General features: G+C 39.4%; 1 protein-coding gene across 4 annotated transcripts; it reads left to right on the top strand.

Annotated features, from left to right (window-relative positions):
* The first annotated feature begins 5,991 nt into the window (after positions 1-5,991).
* Positions 5,992-18,669, top strand: GCL1 (GCR2-like 1). Of its 4 annotated transcripts, XR_016076365.1 has the most exons (8): positions 6,039-6,443; positions 6,593-6,783; positions 6,894-7,005; positions 8,617-9,084; positions 9,201-9,558; positions 16,663-16,709; positions 16,800-16,846; positions 18,455-18,669. XR_016076365.1 is itself a non-coding variant. In XM_088888110.1 (6 exons), the coding sequence occupies exons 2-6, from the start codon at positions 6,291-6,293 to the stop codon at positions 9,540-9,542; spliced, it is 1,266 nt and encodes a 421-aa protein (XP_088744236.1). In that variant the 5' UTR covers positions 5,992-6,140; positions 6,235-6,290; the 3' UTR covers positions 9,543-9,641. The 4 variants fall into 4 exon arrangements, 2 of the variants coding, with proteins under 2 accessions (XP_088744236.1, XP_088744235.1); XR_016076364.1 differs by lacking the exon at positions 16,800-16,846 and having other exon boundaries at positions 6,040-6,443; XM_088888110.1 differs by lacking the exons at positions 16,663-16,709; positions 16,800-16,846; positions 18,455-18,669 and having other exon boundaries at positions 5,992-6,140; positions 6,235-6,443; positions 9,201-9,641.
* Positions 18,670-19,448: the final 779 nt, after the last annotated feature.

The raw sequence follows: 19,448 nt of genomic DNA, 5'->3' as shown, positions 1-19,448 counted from the left end.
ATATAAATGGAAGTGGATCACTTGTTGATCCAACTGTATATGATCCTTCCACAGTGGCAAGTGGCAACCTTATTTCTATACTTGAAATGCTATAAGGTGAAGTCTTATCACTCTAATAATGTAAAACGTGGGTGGAACTCTGACTTTTCATACTGTTTTCCTTTTATTTGTTGATCTTGTATTTCACTTCTGTTTTTGTTTTCTTCCCACCAAATGCTACGTAACACCTCCTTCTAGACCACAACACCATGGTCCAATGGTAGAATGTGTCGGTTCCAGGTGGTCCGTGGTGAATTACTTTCATGTTGACATGTAGGACCAAAAGCCCATGATATGCTTCACACAAAAGGATATATATGACTAGAATCTAGAGATGCTTCAAGGACCAATCAATAAAGAAAAACAAAGGCTGTGTGAGACTTTATACAAAACTGATAATGTTTAAGGACCAATCAATAATAAGGTCGTGAGACTTTATGGTGGTGTTTGGTAGTATGTATTTATTGTGAGACTTTTGGTTCTGTTCATGGTAAGATATGGTGTATTATTATGTGTGGACGGTCCCCGTCTACAAAATAGCATGGATAGAGGCGGACCGTACCCCAATTTATTGTTCATAATATTTTCTCGTGGAGGGTCCATACTATGGTGTAGACAGTTTATGCGAAGGTTTTAGTGTAACGCATCTGCGTTACATTGGTCAAATTATTCTCATTTTATTCAATACTTTAATAATTTTTAATATTTTATCAATAAAATAATATTAAAATAATATTTAATAATTATTCTCATTAATGTTAAATATTAATAATTATTCTCATTAATGTTAAATATTAATTTTTAATATTTAAAATAATATTTTTTAATTATTTAAAAAATGCAATTATTGTCTACATATTGATACCTTTTTTCAATTTATTTACTATATAAAATGCAAAAATTAGACATTTATGATTGACTGTGTAGACCTCTCATAAAATGTATATGAGATACATGGAATCAAAAACTATGGCCCACATTATACAGAACACTACCGTGGGTGTAGACTCGCACCCACTAATTTCTCATCCACACTACAAAACACCCCTTATATGAGATTATGCTAGTTGGATCCTTAATTTCTAGATTGGTTTTAAACTCAAAAACATCGCACTATTAGGTATAGCTTCCATTTATTAATTCAACGTTAGTACTTGATTTGTCTTCAAAACCGAGAAAAATAATAATGTCAATCGCTTATGACAAGTAAGCACCATTAGGTGCCCTTAGATGCCACATTAGCAAAACAGTGAATAAATACATAACCATTGGGAGAAATGTTAAAATAAAACTTCCCCCAACAGTAAGCACAAACATAAATCAAGCTTTTTATAAGTATCTATAAGTAAAGATCACAATGATGGATTAAATGCTAATTTGGGGGTGACATAACAACGCTTTAATAAATGTCTATTATAAAATGTCCACAAAACAAAATATACGTTTAACCAATTAACCTCATCTGTGGTATGGATAGTGCTGATTTCAGCCTCTTGAGAGGAGGACCCGTGCCTCTTCCAGCAGTGAAGATTGTTTCACTGCCAGGATCTCCCCAATAAATCGATTCTCTGATTCTATCCCAAAAAACATTGTCTTTGTAGTTCCCAATTTGATTTTTCTTTCTCTTTCAAATAACACTAAGAGGAAATATCCTAAGCTCTACAGGATATATCCTAAGAGGAAATATCCTAAGATGTCGGCCGTCTTTTAGGAAACAATTTTACAGCAAACCTCCGTCCAAGTATAGGAAATTATTTATCAGTGTCTATCCCCTTGTCATGGGGCCAATTGTTCTAACCTAAATGCCTTTAGACCTTAGAGAAAATTATTTATCAGTGTCTATCCCCTTGTCATGGGGCCAATTGAATGAACTTCAGTGATTTTTACACCTTAGGCTCAGTTTGAAAAGAATATAAATATAAATACAAATTTATAGAATACATATAAAATATAAAATTTTGCACTTTATACATTTATATTTGTATTCCTTTCGTACAAATACAAATTTATAGAATACAAAATCTTATATTTTGTATGCATTTATATAATATATATTTGTATTTGTACTCCTTCCAAACCGAACTAATGGTAATGGGATATCAGGGGAGCTCCCTTCATCCCTACAAAACTGCTCTAGCTTGGAGACACCAGATCTCAGAAACAACAAATTGCTGAGTAAGAAACTAAAAATTCCACATTGGATCGGAGAAAGTCTATTTGTTCTTAGAATAATTCGGCTAAAGTCAAATCCATTTTCTGGAAGAATTCCTTCTCAACTTTACTTTTCAATATAAGCTCCCTACAAGACTACAAGGGTTGTATCTCGCAGATAACAATTTGGTTGACACTTGACAGCATTCATTCTAGTTTAGAAGTCTTAAAGCAATGGAAATTAAAAAGAAAAATAAAATAAAATTCTTAAATAGAAGGCTGAGAAGTAAACATGTAAAATAGTGGCGTATTTTGAAAATTCCAAGAATAGTTAAGGGCAAAAGAGCTTCTCTGTCCTATTTAACGGCAAGTTTAACAAAACTCAAATTTCCGAAACTTCAAAAGCACTTTAAGTAGGTTTTTAAATTAAGGGTTTTAAATATTTTAGGGATATTTTTTTAACAATGGGAAAGTATGGAAAGGCCCAATGCAGATTTTTGAATTTCATTTTCAAAATGTTAAATACCCACACTCTATGCACCAACGCATACCCGTGAATTAGCATCAACTCAAAACTGGCACCTACCTCAACTGTATTTTGGGCCTAAAAATTGATCCTGGGCTGAACTGTCGTTCTCCCTTGGGTTAAAGGAAACTTAATAATAACAGGTGTTTTTCTGTTTTTTTTAAGTAGGTTTTTTTTTTCTGCTTTCAAAAAAAAAAAACAGGTGTTTTTCTGTCCTTTTTCACTTATCCTTATAAGTTGTGTTTGGTTTCGCGAGAAATAATGAAAAAAAAAAAGGAAACGTGATTCTTGTGTTCTTGAAGGTAGTATATATGTTATATCTCGTTTGCCTAGGCATCCTATGAGACAGATTGGATTCGGATCTTCACGTCTTTTAAATAAAGAAGAAACTAAAAAAATTAATACATTTTAACTTATATTTAATATTCTTATATAAATATGAAATATCGAATTTAATATATATAGCTATTTTTATATTATATATATATATATTAAAATCAAAATATTTTAATATAATCGGATTGGTGCATTTCCAAGCCAAAGGTAGGACAAACTCAGAAAAAAAAAGCTGAAAACGCGGTTCTGCTGCTGTAAAATAAAGTGTTGAAGTAGTTGTATAAATCATAAACATATAATAGAGCAACGAATCAAGAGAAAAGAAGAAAGATAAAATAAACAAAAAGGGTAAAAGACTTAAATATATCTTCAAATTTTAAGATGGATTCAACAAAACTGATTAATTTGGAAAATGTTTTTTCCCCTGATTTTAGCCTATAATATTGTTAGCATGTTACAATGTTTTTAAAAATCGGATCAAATTGGATGGTCGGACTGGAAAAAACCGGAAATTAATCATCTGGATGGTTAGACTTGGATGGTTCAGTTTAACCCTAAAACCATTTTTTGGTCAAAAAACGTTGATTTAATCAAGAAACTGCTGATCTAGGTGGTTGAACCATCAAACCATTTGACTCGAGAATAATTTATGACCTTTTTATTGTTTTTATTCTTTTCTTAAAGTAATCTATTTATTCAAACCAGACGATCAAACCATTCCACTCAAAAACTAGATTAGAGCAGTTCTTTATCTAGTCCGGTTTTAAAAACCTTGGCATGCCATTGCTTAAGAATGAAACTGATTTCCAGTCGTTGTAAATTAGCAGCACAAGATTTTCTGGCAGCCACAAAACCCAACATCAAGAATGGAGGGTATCTTATCGGGGCAAAATGAGATTTTAAAAATTTAAATGAATTTATATATGACGTTTCACACTTTCGCTGATTAGAGAGTATACGTCCAGTGGGATAAAATCTTCGTTATCTTTAATTCAAGGTAAATTGTCTAAAATTTATTATAACTTTTTCGGCATTTCTCTTATATTCATCACAACTATTCATAATGTCCAGAAAACCCCATATGAGTGATCTTTTGTTTTCCAAAACTCATCATCGTTAGAGTTCATTAACAGAAATTGTCCATGTCCATATATACAATTTTCATGACTAAACTGCCCCTGAATGGGCAAGTTGGCCTTATTAAACATGTTTTTAATAATAAGCCCTAAGATGAACCAGGTTGGGATGACGGAGATTCCCAATCAATTGTTTGAACTCTTTCCTCGCACATGGGTTCACATCCTTGAGCCACTTCATCGCCACCATCCCAAGGCTTTCTTTTCCAAGCATCTCCACCGATGCGCAGAGCAGGTCCTTGAGCTGAACGGGGAAAATGGGCAGAGTTCTGGAAATAATCTTCGATTCGTGAGAGCAGGGTTGGGCGTGATTTTCCTCCCAGGGGATTTGGAATCGTGATAAGGCGGCCTTTGGTCTTGCAGCTACACAAGACGAAGGAGGGGTAGGTGGAGTACACTGAATTTCTTCACTTGCCAAAAGAGGAGATTTACAAATTTTTCCAGTTCGCAAGGAAATTCAAGATGAAATGATCGAATAATTGGGAAGACAAAACAAATTTCTCCTCTGTCTTCGATAAGTGTCAATGGTTATTGTTAGGAATTCTTGTTTTGAATTTGAACATGGTTGAATTTGTGGCTGAAGTTTGTGATTTGGTGTTTTAGAGAGTATTCTTTGAGGATGAGAAGCATTGACGTGACAAAATGTTGGCCGGTCAGTGGAGATGGGAAGGAGAAGAAGAAGAAAGAAGAGATTGAGAAGTTTCTTTTGTTGTTAATGTGTTCGAAATATCGGTTGTCGAAGGACGAGCTCGAGATGGTGAAATCTAAGGCAGCATCAACGAGAGCTGCCGTTCCATCGTTGTCTCCCCCACCGTAGATCGTGGATGGAGAACCTGTAAATGAACAGACCGGTAACGGGCTCACACCACAGAGCCTAGTGTTTCCCGCAACACTTCTCAATCGAGTTCCTTAGCACCAAAATCCAAATGAGTAGCGGTGACATCGCTAAAACCAAACTTCAGTTACTAGGTTTCAATTGGAAAAACCAAAAGGGGTGGATTTTCTGGTGAGCATCCAGCAGTGGAAGCTTGAACAAAGTGGATTTTCCAGTGAGAATTTAGTGGCAGAGGCTTTTTGCAAAGTGAATTTTTTTGTGAGAATCTAGTGGCAGAAATCCAACAGCAGTGACAATGAGTTGTTCTTTCTTTAGTCTAAAGAAACGGGAGCAAACCCGATGACCGGCTTTACTCTCATTGACGACACCTGTGCTGATAAGAGAAGCAGTGATGGAGAGATGGAGGCCTTGAACCGGAGACAGAGAAGGGTGGAGACGCAGAGGTCGAGGGAAAAGGTTATGTTCGATTGTAATAAGGGTAAAATGGTAATCTAGGTTATGTTTGATTATAATAAGGGTAAAATGGTAATCTACTAACATCCGTTAACATGTTCAACGTGAACTTATTCACATAGTGAATTTTGAACGTTTTGAAAAGTTGTAGTGAATTTAAGAGAATTAAAAAAAAATGATGGTGGGTTTTAGATAATTTTTTTTAATTTAATTTATAAAAATTATTTAAGACAAAATAGAATTTAATTGAAGATATTTAAATCAATGCATATTTTTTTTTGTTAAAAAGTCAATACATGTTGATTACAGAAAAAAAAAAGTCAATTTACAGAGTTTATGATTTCTGAATTCACCCCCACGCAACGATCCAAATAGATACAACCTCGGGGGAACGGGTTCCTTCGGGTTTGAAATTTGATTTTCTTATATTCGTGAGTCGTGAAGCAAAAAAAAACATTAAAAAGCATCGAACACGTTGCAGGCAATTTGATTTCAGACCGCCCAAAAATTCCTGTAGTCCCGTATCTGAGCCCTTCAGTCGGTCTTGATTAGTCGGTTGGGATGGTAGTTGGCAGGCACACAGGCTCTGTTGGTGGAGTGATGGACAACGTGGGACACGTACAATCGATTCCCGCGTTTCAGACCCTCATTTGATGCAACTGCGGTTGGTTGTCCTTCTCTCTGTGCTAGTAGTATCTTGTCTACGCAAGAGGCAACCGTCTATACGTGTGTAATAAATATCTTATTGCCTGCGACAGAGGTCGGGCGTCGAGCAACTGAGAGAACGAGTGAGAAAAAGTGCGCAAGGGAGAAAATGTCTTCTTCGATGGTGGAGATGGCATCTCAGGGAGGTGACGAAGAGGGAAACGAACGGCTAGATAAATTACACATGACAGATCTTGCGACTACTACTCTCTATCTTACTAGAGAGACGTTTCTTCAAGCGGCCATCTCCCTGAAAGACCGGGTATGAAGCTTGAACTGAATCAACTTTATTTGCTTAAATTTGTTTTTTTTTTTCTGGGTAATTTGGGGTTGGGGGTGAGGGTGGGGATTGATTTGAGAGTCTCCTGTATGTGTAACGAAATATCAAAATTGGATTTTCAAATTTGATAGGTGATAGAAGCTACATGGAAGGAAAGAGGAGGTTTGCAGTTGCAGAGCATGGACCCAACCGTCTACACAGGCTTACTTGGGACAGCTTTCACTTGCTTGAGGTCATACCAGGCCACTGGCTGCCAAAGTGACCTGCAATTATGCGCTGAGATAGTCGATACCTGTGCAGCCGTGGCACGTTCCTCCAAAAGGTAACACCGGTCGCCTCCCTCCAGGCTCCACCAATATTTTATAAAAACAGATCTAGAACCAAGTCTTTAATTAATTAGTGTGTGTTGTCATCGAGGAATTAATATTGCAGGCACCTGACATTTTTATGTGGAAGCGGAGGGGTCTATGCACTGGGTGCTGTTGTTGCTAATTACAAGGATGACTGTCAAAGACGTGATCTTTACTTGGACCTCTTCCTTGAGGTACTCTGCTGTTTTCTTCCCGTTTCTTTGGAGAGTTCTTAATACTTGTTGAGTTAGGTCAGGTTTTGCTGGTTTATCTGTGTGTGTGTGCGTGCAAGTCACTGTTGGAAATTAAAGGAGAGGACTGGGGATATAGAGTAAGAGATCTGATGCTAATATAACATTTGTTGTTAGCACTGGCTATTAAGGATCGAAACAGGATTAGTTAGATCAAATTAAGCCTTTAGCGATTAAGATTTATTGGCCCAAATATCAGCTTAACTTCTTTCTAAAGACGGAGGCGGAAATTCTGAACATAAACTCCTTTGAAAGCTCTGAAACTGATGCATTGAACTCATTGAATGTTGATTTTGGAGCAATATATACTAATTAAACATGGGTTTAGAGTCTGTCATCGATCTTGTCTCGTGAAAAGTTAAAACTGAAAAATTGTTCTAGTTGTAAAGGAAGGAAGGTAGCAGCACACCAGCTATATGTTTATCTCGACTTTTCTTTTGTCTGTGTATCTCTTCTAAGTTGTAACCCTCCGACTCTGAGGTAGAAGTTGTATCACTATCGGTCACACTCGTAGAATGAATGCATGGGGTTACGGGTTTTGTTGAACTATCACTTACAGACTACAGTACGATATGTCTGATATTTTACCTACAGTGTTGACGGGAATAAGCTGGTTATCCAATCCCAAAAACACCGTCGTCGGCCGTCGGTGGAGATCTCTGTCAAATCCGCTATACTAGGGATAAAAACTTAAAGTCATGGCCTTGGATGTATTTTGTTTGAGTCCAACCTCAACGTGCAGATTTCGAGAGTGGGTAGGAAATGTCGTTTGCTTTTATCCAATTGAAGATGGGGCCACACCAATACATCGACGGCTGTGATTGATGGCTTTACGCCTACGGCAGCATATATTTCTCGTCTGCATAGATGGCCTTGGATACTTCTGCCTGGTCCATTCGGGATGGATTCTCTCCAATGTTCCACTACTGTTTATTTTTAATAAGCACGTGCATATTTACCTCTTGGAGATGGAACCATGGAATCTTATCTCTCTCAACATGAACAGTAAAGAACGGAAAAGCATGGACAGATTCGATGCAAATTTCTGAATCCCATTTCATATCTATAAACTTTCAAAATGTTAAAAACCTCTCTTTTATACATCAATCGCTCATGAATTTACATCAATTTGGAGTAGGCCTAAAAATTTACGCTGAACTGCTTTGATGATGTTATTTTAACACACTTTACTTTTAAAAGGTTAGAAATATTTTATATAGTGTAACATTATATGCATCTGTATAAATTATAAATTATTGAAAATATATCCGGCATAAGTGTAGGCCCAAGCTCGCGGGACAGAAACATCCTTGTTGGACAGGTTGTGTAATGCCAGATGTATTGTTAGCAGAAAATTAATGTTTAGTACTTTAATAATTAAATAGTCCGCCAGTAGCGAATTCACATCTGCGCCCTTCCCCATAGCACATCTCCATCTTGTATTTGGTAACCTCTTCCGATAACAAGTATTAGAGATGAGATCCAATACAAGGTCGGGATGTGATGTGAATTCTCCAGTAGCTAAACGAAACTAGGCTGATCACCAATGTTCAGGTGGCGCAAGACAGAGCTCTTCCTAGTGGACCGGAAGAAGGTGGTTTTGGTATGCCTTATGAGCTTCACTATGGTCGAGCCGGTTTTCTTTGGGCGGCCTTGTTCATAAACAGGCATCTTGGGGAAGTAGTTCCCAAAAACCTTCTCATGCCGGTGGTTGAGGCAGTGTTGGCCGGTGGACGAGCTGGGGCATCCGATAACACAGCTTGCCCATTGATGTATAGATGGCACGGCACTGGGTACTGGGGTGCAGCCCATGGCCTTGCTGGGATCCTTCACGTGGTGCTCCACTTTCCTCTCTCTAGGCAAGACGCTGAGGATGTTAAGGACACCTTCAGGTACATGATGAAGAACAGATTTCCCCGCAGCGGCAATTACCCGTCGAGTGAAGGCAACCCAAGGGACAACTTGGTGCAGTGGTCACATGGTGCCACCGGCATGGCCATCACCCTGTGCAATGCAGCCCAGGTATGTACTTCTAATTATAAAGGCAACGATTTTAAATTTTCAGCTTTTTTGTTTTTGTGGTTCAGAGTCTTGAGACCAGACTGAAGACTCGTTCATGTGTACTGTGTGGTTTGTAGGTGTTCTCGTGTGACAGGGAATTCCGTGATGCAGCAATAGAGGCAGGGGAAGTTGTATGGAAGAATGGGTTGGTGAGAAAAGTGGGGCTTTCCGACGGTGTTAGCGGCAATGCGTATGCCTTCCTTTCGCTCTATCGTTTGACTGGAAAGACCATCTACCAGAAGAGAGCTGAGGCATTTGCCAGTTTCTTGTATCACAATGCCGGGAGACTGGTGACGGCTGGTCATGTCCGTCGGAACGACCACGCCTACTCCCTTTTCCAAGGGCTTGCCGGAGTAGCTTGCCTCTGGTTTGACCTCGTCTCCCCTGAAAACTCCAGATTCCCAGGTTATGAGCTCTAGGGAGACGCCGGATCGAGTAAATACAACTATCTTCCCGGCCTAAAGCCTTGTAACGTCTTGATGCATATAAATCGGTAGTACACTCCAGTTTTATCTTAATTTTCTTGCCGGAGGCCCGGAGCGCACTACAAGAAAAACAAGCTAAGCTGGCGCGCTCACTAAACCGCCGGTTTAGCCATTTCAACCGACGGCATAGACATGAGCCAGCGGTTCAATGGCCGCCATCTATAGTTGTGTCGCCCTAGTGTCACGGGGATAATCGCTGGGGCCCCGTGCGGCACTCGAAATGGGCGAGTAAGCCTACGAAACAAAGCAAACACACACACAAAGGCAACAAGAAGGCACACGAATTAGCAAAAGGCTACTTGTATTGCATAAATCGGTGGTAAGCACAAGCACACAGTACAGTGTCGAGGGGATCTCGTGCTTAACCTTTACACGCTTATGAGCTCACTCGACTACCTACCTCCCCTCAAAGAGTACGTTAAGCTTTTGGGGGAGTGACAATAAGAAACGTCAAAAAGATGAAAAAGCATACTACAATATTACAATATTGCCATTGGCAGCCTCCCATACAAAAGTACATGTTTAGCCCACCCATGGCACACACTTGGACGTTGGAGTTGCGGCTGAAGGCACAGTGGATGGCACTTGATGGTGCGACGAAGAGAACCTTGTTACAGTCTCCCCCACTCAATTCAGTCTTCGTCCTCGAAGACTAGCTTCTGCTTGAGGCTTCAACTTGTTGTTGGTGAAAGAAGGTTCTTCGACTGCTCCCCGAACCGGGTTTCTTCCAAGGCCCAGATAGTAGGTTGGGTAGATTGCTAGTGGATGTTCTCGATGGTGGGGAAAACCTATGGCTAGCCCCTAAGTTAAGTCCCTGCTTGGCTGCTTCAAGGTAGGATTTTGACTTGTTCCTGATGGTGGTAGGAAGGTTGGTGGCCAAGGCTAGGTCAAAATGGTATTTTGGATTGTTTGGGTGTTGGTTCCCATGCATTCTTCCCCAAGGGTGACTCGCAAGGCTACTACGGGATTTATCTTGAGGGATAATGTGAATGTGGCCCCTAAATGGCTCAGGTGGCACTCGCTCTCCCCGATGGTTGTGGCAGTAGGTGTGGGCAAAGTTTGTCACGGCCTTGGGTCTTCTGCTTTGCTTGGTGGTTGTTGACACGCACGAGCCCTGTTGCTGGAGAGGTGTAGACGGCTGGATGGCCTGCTGCTTCCTGCTGCTGTTGTAGTTGTTGGCTTGAGGGGCGGCTTCTTCCGCCAGTGGAGTGGGGAACTTCTCTGCTTCCTTCAGGTTGGTGTTGAACAAGGCTTCTTCGTGAAAAAGTTGTAGTGCAGAAACTTGCTTCCCATGAACCTTAGTAGAAGTCGTAACTGGTACCATGCAAGGGGAGCGCTCGTCCAAGATGCATAAAGAGTTGATGTGAGGTAGGAGTGCTGCTTCTGCTTGTCTCATGAAGTCCATTCCCAAGACAACTCGGAAGTCATCCAGGGGTACCACTGAAAGATTAATCTTGCTTGTCCACGGCCCAACTTGGAGGTCAACCCCACGAGCCATGCCTTCAATCGCCTTTGCCCCGGAGTTCACGGCCTTGATCCACCCTGTCTCTTTCATAGTGTTCAGCTTGAGTCGCTTGGCCTCGGCAACTGAGATGAAGTTGTGGGAGGCCCCTGTATCAACAAGGGCTTGAGTCTGCTTCCCGCCGAGGAGGATGTCTACATACTTCAGCCCCCTTTGGGCTTTCTTCGGCCTTTCATGATTGGGCCCTTTCTTCACCATGGCGTTAAAGAGTTGAAGGGCGCCCACTCTAGGCGCCCGTACCGACTTTTCCTCATCACTTTGCTCGTCATCACTGAGCTTGGCGACAAGGGCATTGATCTTCTTCTTGGTTGGGCAGTTGCGAACCAAGTGATTTCCCCCACAAAGGAAGCAAGAAATTGGGGACCCAATGGTTCTGGGCTTGTAACGGTGCTGAGGGCCTTGCTCTCCTTGTGGCTTCTTCCCATAGTCTTGTCTCGCTGGCTTGTTGAAGCTGGAGTTGTCGTACGGAGGGCGTGAAGGACTTGCTCCCCCACTCGATTTAGGGGAACGCGGGTTTTCTGGCTTAGGGGTTTCTTCATCTGACAAGCTGGTCTCATTGAGTTGCTCCGCCACTGCCATTGCCGTGGCGAGGTCCTGTACGTTGCGGCGTTGGAGTTCTAGTTCGGCCCATGGCTTCAGTCCGTCCATGAAGTTGAACAGTAGATCCTTGTCGGACATGTCCGTGATCTCCAAGGAAAGGGCTGAAAACTCTTTAACATAATCGTGGAGTGAGTCCTCATGCTTGAGTGATTTCAACTTCTTCCGTGCCAGGTACTCTACGTTCTCTGGGTAGAATTGCCGCTTTAGTTCTCGTTTGAAATCAGCCCATGTCTCGATGGTGCACGTACCCCGTTCAATGTCTTGGCATCGCCTGCGCCACCATAGCATAGCAATGTCAGTCAAATACATAATCACCGTACGAATTTGCGTTAGGTCATCATCAATGCCAGCGGCATGGAAATATTGTTCCATTTGCCACAAGAAGTTGTCAAGTTCTCTAGCATCTCGGGAGCCGGCATAAGGTGTAGGCTCCCGAATCTTCACACGAGCAGGAGCCAGTGTTGTGGAGGGGCTTGGAGTGCTGGCCACTAGTCTCTTGAGGAGCGTCATGTCTCCTCTAAGATCATCCAATTGAGTCTGGAGGTCGGAGGGAGAGGCCATGGCCACTTTCATGGCCACCCATTCAGCTCTCATCTCATCCACCTGGTCTTGGATGTCGGATCGAGATGAGCTCCCTTCTTGTCGGGATTTTGTTCCAAGGACTTCCTTGAGGGTTCTATTCAGGACGTCTTGGACCTCGTTCATAATGCCATTTAAACGGGCTTCTAGCTCCACCACGGAGCTCTCAATTGTTTCCACATTCAAGTGGATTTCTTCTACTCGGTCACGCATCTCCCCAACAGTCACTTCACAGCGAAGGATGCGTGTGTCGAAGGCAGCAAGCGCGTCAACTGACTTGTCAAGCTTGCTTGTCTTGGATGTGCGACCCCCTGGGGTCTTCTCTGTAGTGGCTTCAACGCCTAGAGACTCATCAGTCTCCCTCGCATGGGCAAGGCCATGCCTAATCTCGTCGGTGAGTTCCTTGTTGTGCTTCATTGTGCCACCACTAGTGTTGCTATGCAAGGGTCACGAGCGTTGAGGAGCAACCCGCTCTGATACCAACTGTCACGGGGATAATCGCTGGGGCCCCGTGCGGCACTCGAAATGGGCGAGTAAGCCTACGAAACAAAGTAAACACACACACAAAGGCAACAAGAAGGCACACGAATTAGCAAAAGGCTACTTGTATTGCATAAATCGGTGGTAAGCACAAGCACACAGTACAGTGTCGAGGGGATCTCGTGCTTAACCTTTACACGCTTATGAGCTCACTCGACTACCTACCTCCCCTCAAAGAGTACGTTAAGCTTTTGGGGGAGTGACAATAAGAAACATCAAAAAGATGAAAAAGCATACTACAATATTACAATATTGCCATTGGCAGCCCCCCATACAAAAGTACATGTTTAGCCCACCCATGGCACACACTTGGACGTTGGAGTTGCGGCTGAAGGCACAGTGGATGGCACTTGATGGTGCGACGAAGAGAACCTTGTTACACTAGGTCATGGACGCCAGCTTAGAAGACAAAGACCGCCGTCTAGGGACCCGGTCCAACCATTCTTTTGTTGGCGGTGTTTAGAGAATTGCCGGATTATATAGTGCACTGCAGCAATTCAAACCGCCATTAATGGATGCCTTGACTGCCGGTTTAGTTATTTAGCCGGTGCCCTTGATCGCCGGTTTAGTTAATGAGCTGGCGTCTTTGACTGCCGGTTTAGTTATTGAGCCGGCACCCTTGACTGCCGGCCTATATTCATTTGTCATTTCCATAAACCGCCGCCTTAGTTAAAAATTGTAATCAAATCCGACTTTTTTAACCGTCGGCTTAGACTTAATTGTCATCTAAATAAACCGCCACCATAAATGTTATATTTCATCAAAGGTGGCGGTTCGGATCGCCGGCGTAGACATTGTATAAACTACCAGTTTAAGTATAGTGATTTGCCAAAGGTGGTGGTTTGCATGACAGCCGATGTAGGTTTAATTTTTTTTTTTTTTTAATTAAGAATGTCAGTTTAAACCTGCTGAAACCTAAAGCATAATTATGAAACTGAAATTTGAAACAAGAATTCAATACAATCCATTTTGATAATCTAATTTGCACTTATACTCAAGTTCTAGTTAGTTGATATACACTTAATCAAAACATAAATCTACTAAAATCAGTTCATGTAAAGTCAACAAAGCAGGGCAACAGAAAGAAACCCCCAAAGGCATAAACAAATTATAACCACGACCACATCCCCCAACCCTACTTAATATTGAAACTTAAAAAAAAAAAGGCGCTAAAAATAATAATTGTAAAAAAAAACAGAGAAAATAAACACCCCAAAACTTTCCTTCCCCACTCTCACTCGTTTAAACGACCCAAAGACAGTTTACATGTGCTCTTGTCTGCAATCAAACACCTATTGCTGTTTACACTCTGGAGGTCGTTCACCTTGCTGACCTTCTCCAATTATATTGTGATAGTTTTTTGTATATTACTGATTCACTGTAAATGATATAGTGATACATTTTGAGTAATTCTTGAAACATGTTCTTTTTGTACAGCAGAGGATGCCCTAGTTCTTGATACACGTTTCTTTTGTACAGCAAAGTGTGTCCCTCCCTTCTCATTCGCATACTATTAATACAATACTTTTTGCCAAATTATCAAAAAAAAATAAAAAACTGAATAAAACCTTCATATTACAAATGCCTAAGACAGGACCCTGATGAAAATCAGTTCTATTTGCTCTTCCCTAGAAAGTAAGTCAACCATGAATTTGCAGTCTTAGGGATCTATCTACATTAGATGTTCAATTTGTACTCCCAAGTACAGCCAAGTTCTGTCAGCTCCTCAAAACAAAATGTTTCATTGTACTCTCTGTCTAGACAAAGGATCAACTAGGAAAATTATTGATCTTGCTACTATTAGACGAAACTCTATTATATTAGACTTATGAAGTATACTCCTATGGATATTTGAGTGTGTTTCTTGTCCATAGTGGACTCTTTTAGATGAAACTCTATTATATTAGACTTCTGAAGTAGAACCCTACTCCTTTGGTTATTTGAGTGTGTTTCTTGTCAACAATATTTCTGTCAAGGCTTGTAAACATATTGGAAAAGATTAGGTACCTTTGGATGGTGGAGTCACTGCAGCACATAGATCAACCAAGATAAATGGCTTTGGTATGTCTTGTCAAAGATTTTTTTATCAGTGTCTTGTTCATGATTTTTGAGCTTTAGCAATATTTTATTAGATATGGATACATATACTTAGTTTTAACTATACCCAGCTAGGAGCAAGTCTGTCAACAGGTGAGATCTGGGTCAGGACAGGCTGACATGGTGGTCTCAGTCCCGAAACGATTATCAATCAAGACAAATTCACAGCCCAAGAACCATCATGGTTAATAATTGGGATAACCATGTCTGACCCTTATTTATTTAAATAATAACTTAAAACTTAAAATTTGATATGAGATGACTTAAAACTTAAAACATCATGGTTAATAATTGGGATAATCATAATGTCTGACTCGAAGACAGTTGGGTATCTTCCACGGTCAAATAAGACACTTGGGGGTATCTTCCACAGTCTAATTGTGTTATTTCCTTTATGCTTCCCCCTCCCATATTTGAATACCTTACACCTAATATGTAATTTAGAGCCAAAACTCCTTATGTCAATCTCCTGATTAGGTTTAATTGGGTGAACACACTTTAAATGCAAATATCTTTAATCTATTTATCATAAAAATGCAGATATCTTGAGGTAAAGAAGCTGATCACCCTTTATGGTATGATAATACTCTTTGAACTAAAAATTGGCCATGCATTCCAATGGAGACGGTATATATTGAACAATATCAAGGAAAACTACTTGACAGAATAGTCAAATAAAACTACAGAAGCTGATACAAAATCACTTAATTGATTAAATTGATTTTCCCTTACTTACCTTAATTGACTATCAACAAACTACTAAGTTGGTTGATGTTCTAGGCACAGAATCCTAGCCCAAATCACTGTTAAATCCTTGTCCTGATCCTAGTCTGATATCATGTCAGAACTAAACAAAATGCATGCTGAAACCCGAGAAGAGGCATGCCAGATATCAAGTTGATACTAAACTAAAGTAAACTAAACAAGAATGAACAGCACCATGATCATTAATTAATTTTCATTTGAAACTGTACATGCAGGTAAGAAATAAAACAGAAATCGATTAGGAAATATTAGGAAATTTATACATTTACCATTATGATAATATTGTTTATGCTGATGTGGCAGGTATTCCTGTTAAAGAAAACCTTACACATTGGCAAGCACCCCTCCCCCCTAAAGATTTCTGCATGTTGAAGAGTTTTAGCCTTAAAACCCCATTCTGGTCAAATCAAATCGCACTATAACCCTATGTGAACCCTCCTTTTCATAGACCTGTTCCTAGATCCACAAGCCCAAACCCTATATCTAAACTCTATAAACATCAATTCCTTTTCATTTTTCTTTCAAAATTATTACTACTGTAATATTGGTGATACTTGTCCTACATCAATTGGTACCAAAGCACCTGTTTGCTATCTGTCATCCTACATCAGGTGGCTTCCATGGATATGCACATGGGAATAGGCATCACATTTATAGTGCAATATTGAGCTCTATATGATCCAAATATGTGAAACCTAGTATCTACCCTTTCAAAGTTGTGATAGTAAGATTTATACAGTGTAACTTGTGTTTTCAACTTTACTTCTTCACTTCTTCTATAGGATATTGTCGTATATGTTAATCAATCAGTTCTTCTCCCTGCCCCCGAAAAAAGAAAAATAAACAAAAGAAAATTTGCATGTTGTTTACTTTCCTAGAGAATTTGTAATATAATAGCTTGGCCATCTTTTATAAACCGATGCCAACTAAAGAGATATATTTTGTTTGCAGAGTGGGAGAAGAGACTGCAACTTATTGGTGTTGTTGGCCTTGGTCAGGTACTTATTCTTTATTCTCAGCTAATCTTTTCCAATAATTCTCTAAAAGTACACTTTCCCTTCTTTCATGCCAAAGATGTTTCTTTGCAGAGTGGGAGAAGAGACTGCAACTTATTGGTGTTGTTGACCTTGGTCAGGTACTTATTCTTTATTCTCAGCTAATCTTTTCCAATAATTCTCTAAAAGTACACTTTCCCTTCTTTCATGCCAAAGATGTTTCTTTTATCAAAGGTTTGGCATATTGGATAAAACACATATTAATGGAGAAGAGTTTTTATACACATGAAAAGGACCCCTAGTCTAATGCTTTACAATATACCACCTTCCAAACCCAAAAGATAGTACTTTCTATCTTCAATTTAGAACCTTAAACACTTTAAGAGCAAGTGTCCAGACATTTAATAAAAAACCACAAAGATATGATAAATGTCTTTGAGATTTTTTGAGAACTCTTCTAATTTTCTCCTACCAAAACATATGCATAAGGAATCAAAGACTATAGAAAAGTACCCCTAGGTCCCACAGAGCCAGAAGGCCAAGAGTTAATTGCTTCCCACATTGTGAAGGATGAGATCACAATAGCTAAAGATAGAGCTAAAGAGCTTCTAAAGGATATGGATTCGTGATAAAGGGAGAGGAATTGTGACTAGGTGTGCACATGGTTTGAATTGAGGTAAGTTTAAGCTTGACTGGTTTATATTATTAGGCAGCAATGTTAGGCCATGGTCTAGGTCAAAACCAGGTAACTATGGTGGGATTTCCTTATTGGTAACTAACTATGTTGGGTTTATCTTCTTATCATTGACAACTGGAAGTCCAAATTCCATCCTCTTATATACAGGACCTAAGTCCTTGACTTAATCCTGTCTGGGCTTAGATCCAGTTAGTCCTATTCAGCATTTAAGGCTATTATCCAATGTCGGTCCCAACTATCGAGGGAATTTGGAGAGTGGGCTGGATATGGGCATAAAGTTTGGCATTTTCTTGCATGAATTGGCCATTCTCATACTTTGTTCTGTGTTCTCATGAAGTGGTGCTACCCATCATATGTGCATTTCAAAATGTGAGAACCAGTTAGGTTTGAGTCTACACGAGGTTTACCAATGTGATATTGGTTTGTAGAATTAGCATATCAGTGCATGTCAAAGTAGCATATCCTGCTACTGCACTGCCAAATTAGCATATCAGTGCATGTCTACCATGTGTATGTTTATACCATTGATTGTCAATTCTTGAGGTTCATTGCTTCCTTCATCCAATATCAGTGTCCTCTTCAAATTGGAAGGTGGAAATGGTCATTTCAAGTATCAAATTTATAATAATATAAATATGTAAATAAGATGTAAATTGTGTTCACAGATTAGCACCGATAATTAGGAAAAGATGAAAAAGGTATATATGAATGGATAAGATACATTTGGCATTGCTGTATTCTTTCTTAGTTGTTACTTAGTTCTAATTTGTTCTATTAAATGAAATGATTGCTTATCATGTGCACTAGCACGATCTCATTTTATTTTATTTTTGTTTTTTTGAATTCTTTTGCTTTTAATATCAAAGTTACACCTACTAATGTTTATGATCTATCTGTAGTCAGTAAATGTGCTAGGGTCTTTGATCACCCTCTTCAGCCCATTGATTGTTATTGGCAACATAAATCCTCCATTTTTAATAAAGAATAGGATTCTCTTTAATGTCAACAGATCTCCATCTTCTTTATACTTACTTTCTTTACTCTTTGTCAGACTATCTATCGACGGTTTTCATACGAGGACTTTGAAGATTTTAAGGAAGATGTGAGGTAATTTAGTATTTCATATGATGAAAATACTTGAGAAGTTTTTTTCTTATTTTTAGTTTCTATAGATTAGGCTGTCAATGGGTTGGATCATGATCTGAATCCAATGAAGTTAAATTCTAAATCTTATATATATATTATTATTATCAGAGCTTTGGAACCCCTGACCAGATGGGTTAAATAGGATCCGGTGATATCCATCCACACATATGTGTATATGCATAATGAACATATTGGCAAAATTAGTTTGGGTACTATTTTTTAAACTACATGGTTGTAGGTTCATAACCAAATGAAGACATCTAATCTCAATATCGTTTAGTTAATATCAGAGTCTGGTTGACATATGGTTGGAAAATTTGTCTCAAAAGTGGTATGTTTGGACTATTTTAAAAGGTAAGGAAAATAAAAGCAGGGTTAGGGAAGATGTAGGCAGCAGGTTCAGAGAAGGATTATAGACGAATATTGAATGCTGGGAAAACAGAGTTGGTTAAATTTCTTCTGGGGCTTGCAGCATTGCTAATTGTACAAAATCAAAATGGCAAAAAATACCTTTGTTGCTAATAAATTATAGAAACAAAAACTACATATTATCAGTAGAAACGTTGTTAGGAAGAAGAAAGAATTATATTCTTTTGATCCTCCATTCTTGTTCAATTCTGATTGCATGTCCATCAAGGTTCTTCTTTTTTTTTCTCCTAACCATCCCATGATTAAATATTTTTCAACATATATAAGTGTGCAAAAACTGAAGAGATTTAATATCAAAATTATTAACTAACCAATAAATTAAAGCAGAACCCTTCTCCGATCAAGCTTCTGAATCCACTGTTTCGACTTCGTTGTGTACCAGGAATATAGAGCAGTAGATGATTCTCACCCTAAGAGGAAAAAAAGTATGAATAGGGTTTTAGAATTTAATGGGAAAGATGAATGCGGTA

Source organism: Nelumbo nucifera, chromosome 5 (assembly GCF_055504915.1).
Source record: "Nelumbo nucifera cultivar China Antique chromosome 5, China Antique-T2T, whole genome shotgun sequence".
Taxonomy (NCBI): domain Eukaryota; kingdom Viridiplantae; phylum Streptophyta; class Magnoliopsida; order Proteales; family Nelumbonaceae; genus Nelumbo; species Nelumbo nucifera.
This window is presented reverse-complemented; position numbering and strand designations above follow the sequence as displayed.

Bases quoted from the DNA above. Each gene is read 5' to 3' on its own strand.
- GCL1 (XM_088888110.1), top strand. From the start codon at position 6,291: ATGTCTTCTTCGATGGTGGAGATGGCATCTCAGGGAGGTGACGAAGAG. The intron at 6,444-6,592 runs GTATGAAGCTTG...CAAATTTGATAG, and splicing joins CCATCTCCCTGAAAGACCGG to GTGATAGAAGCTACATGGAA. The intron at 9,085-9,200 runs GTATGTACTTCT...TGTGGTTTGTAG, and splicing joins CCCTGTGCAATGCAGCCCAG to GTGTTCTCGTGTGACAGGGA.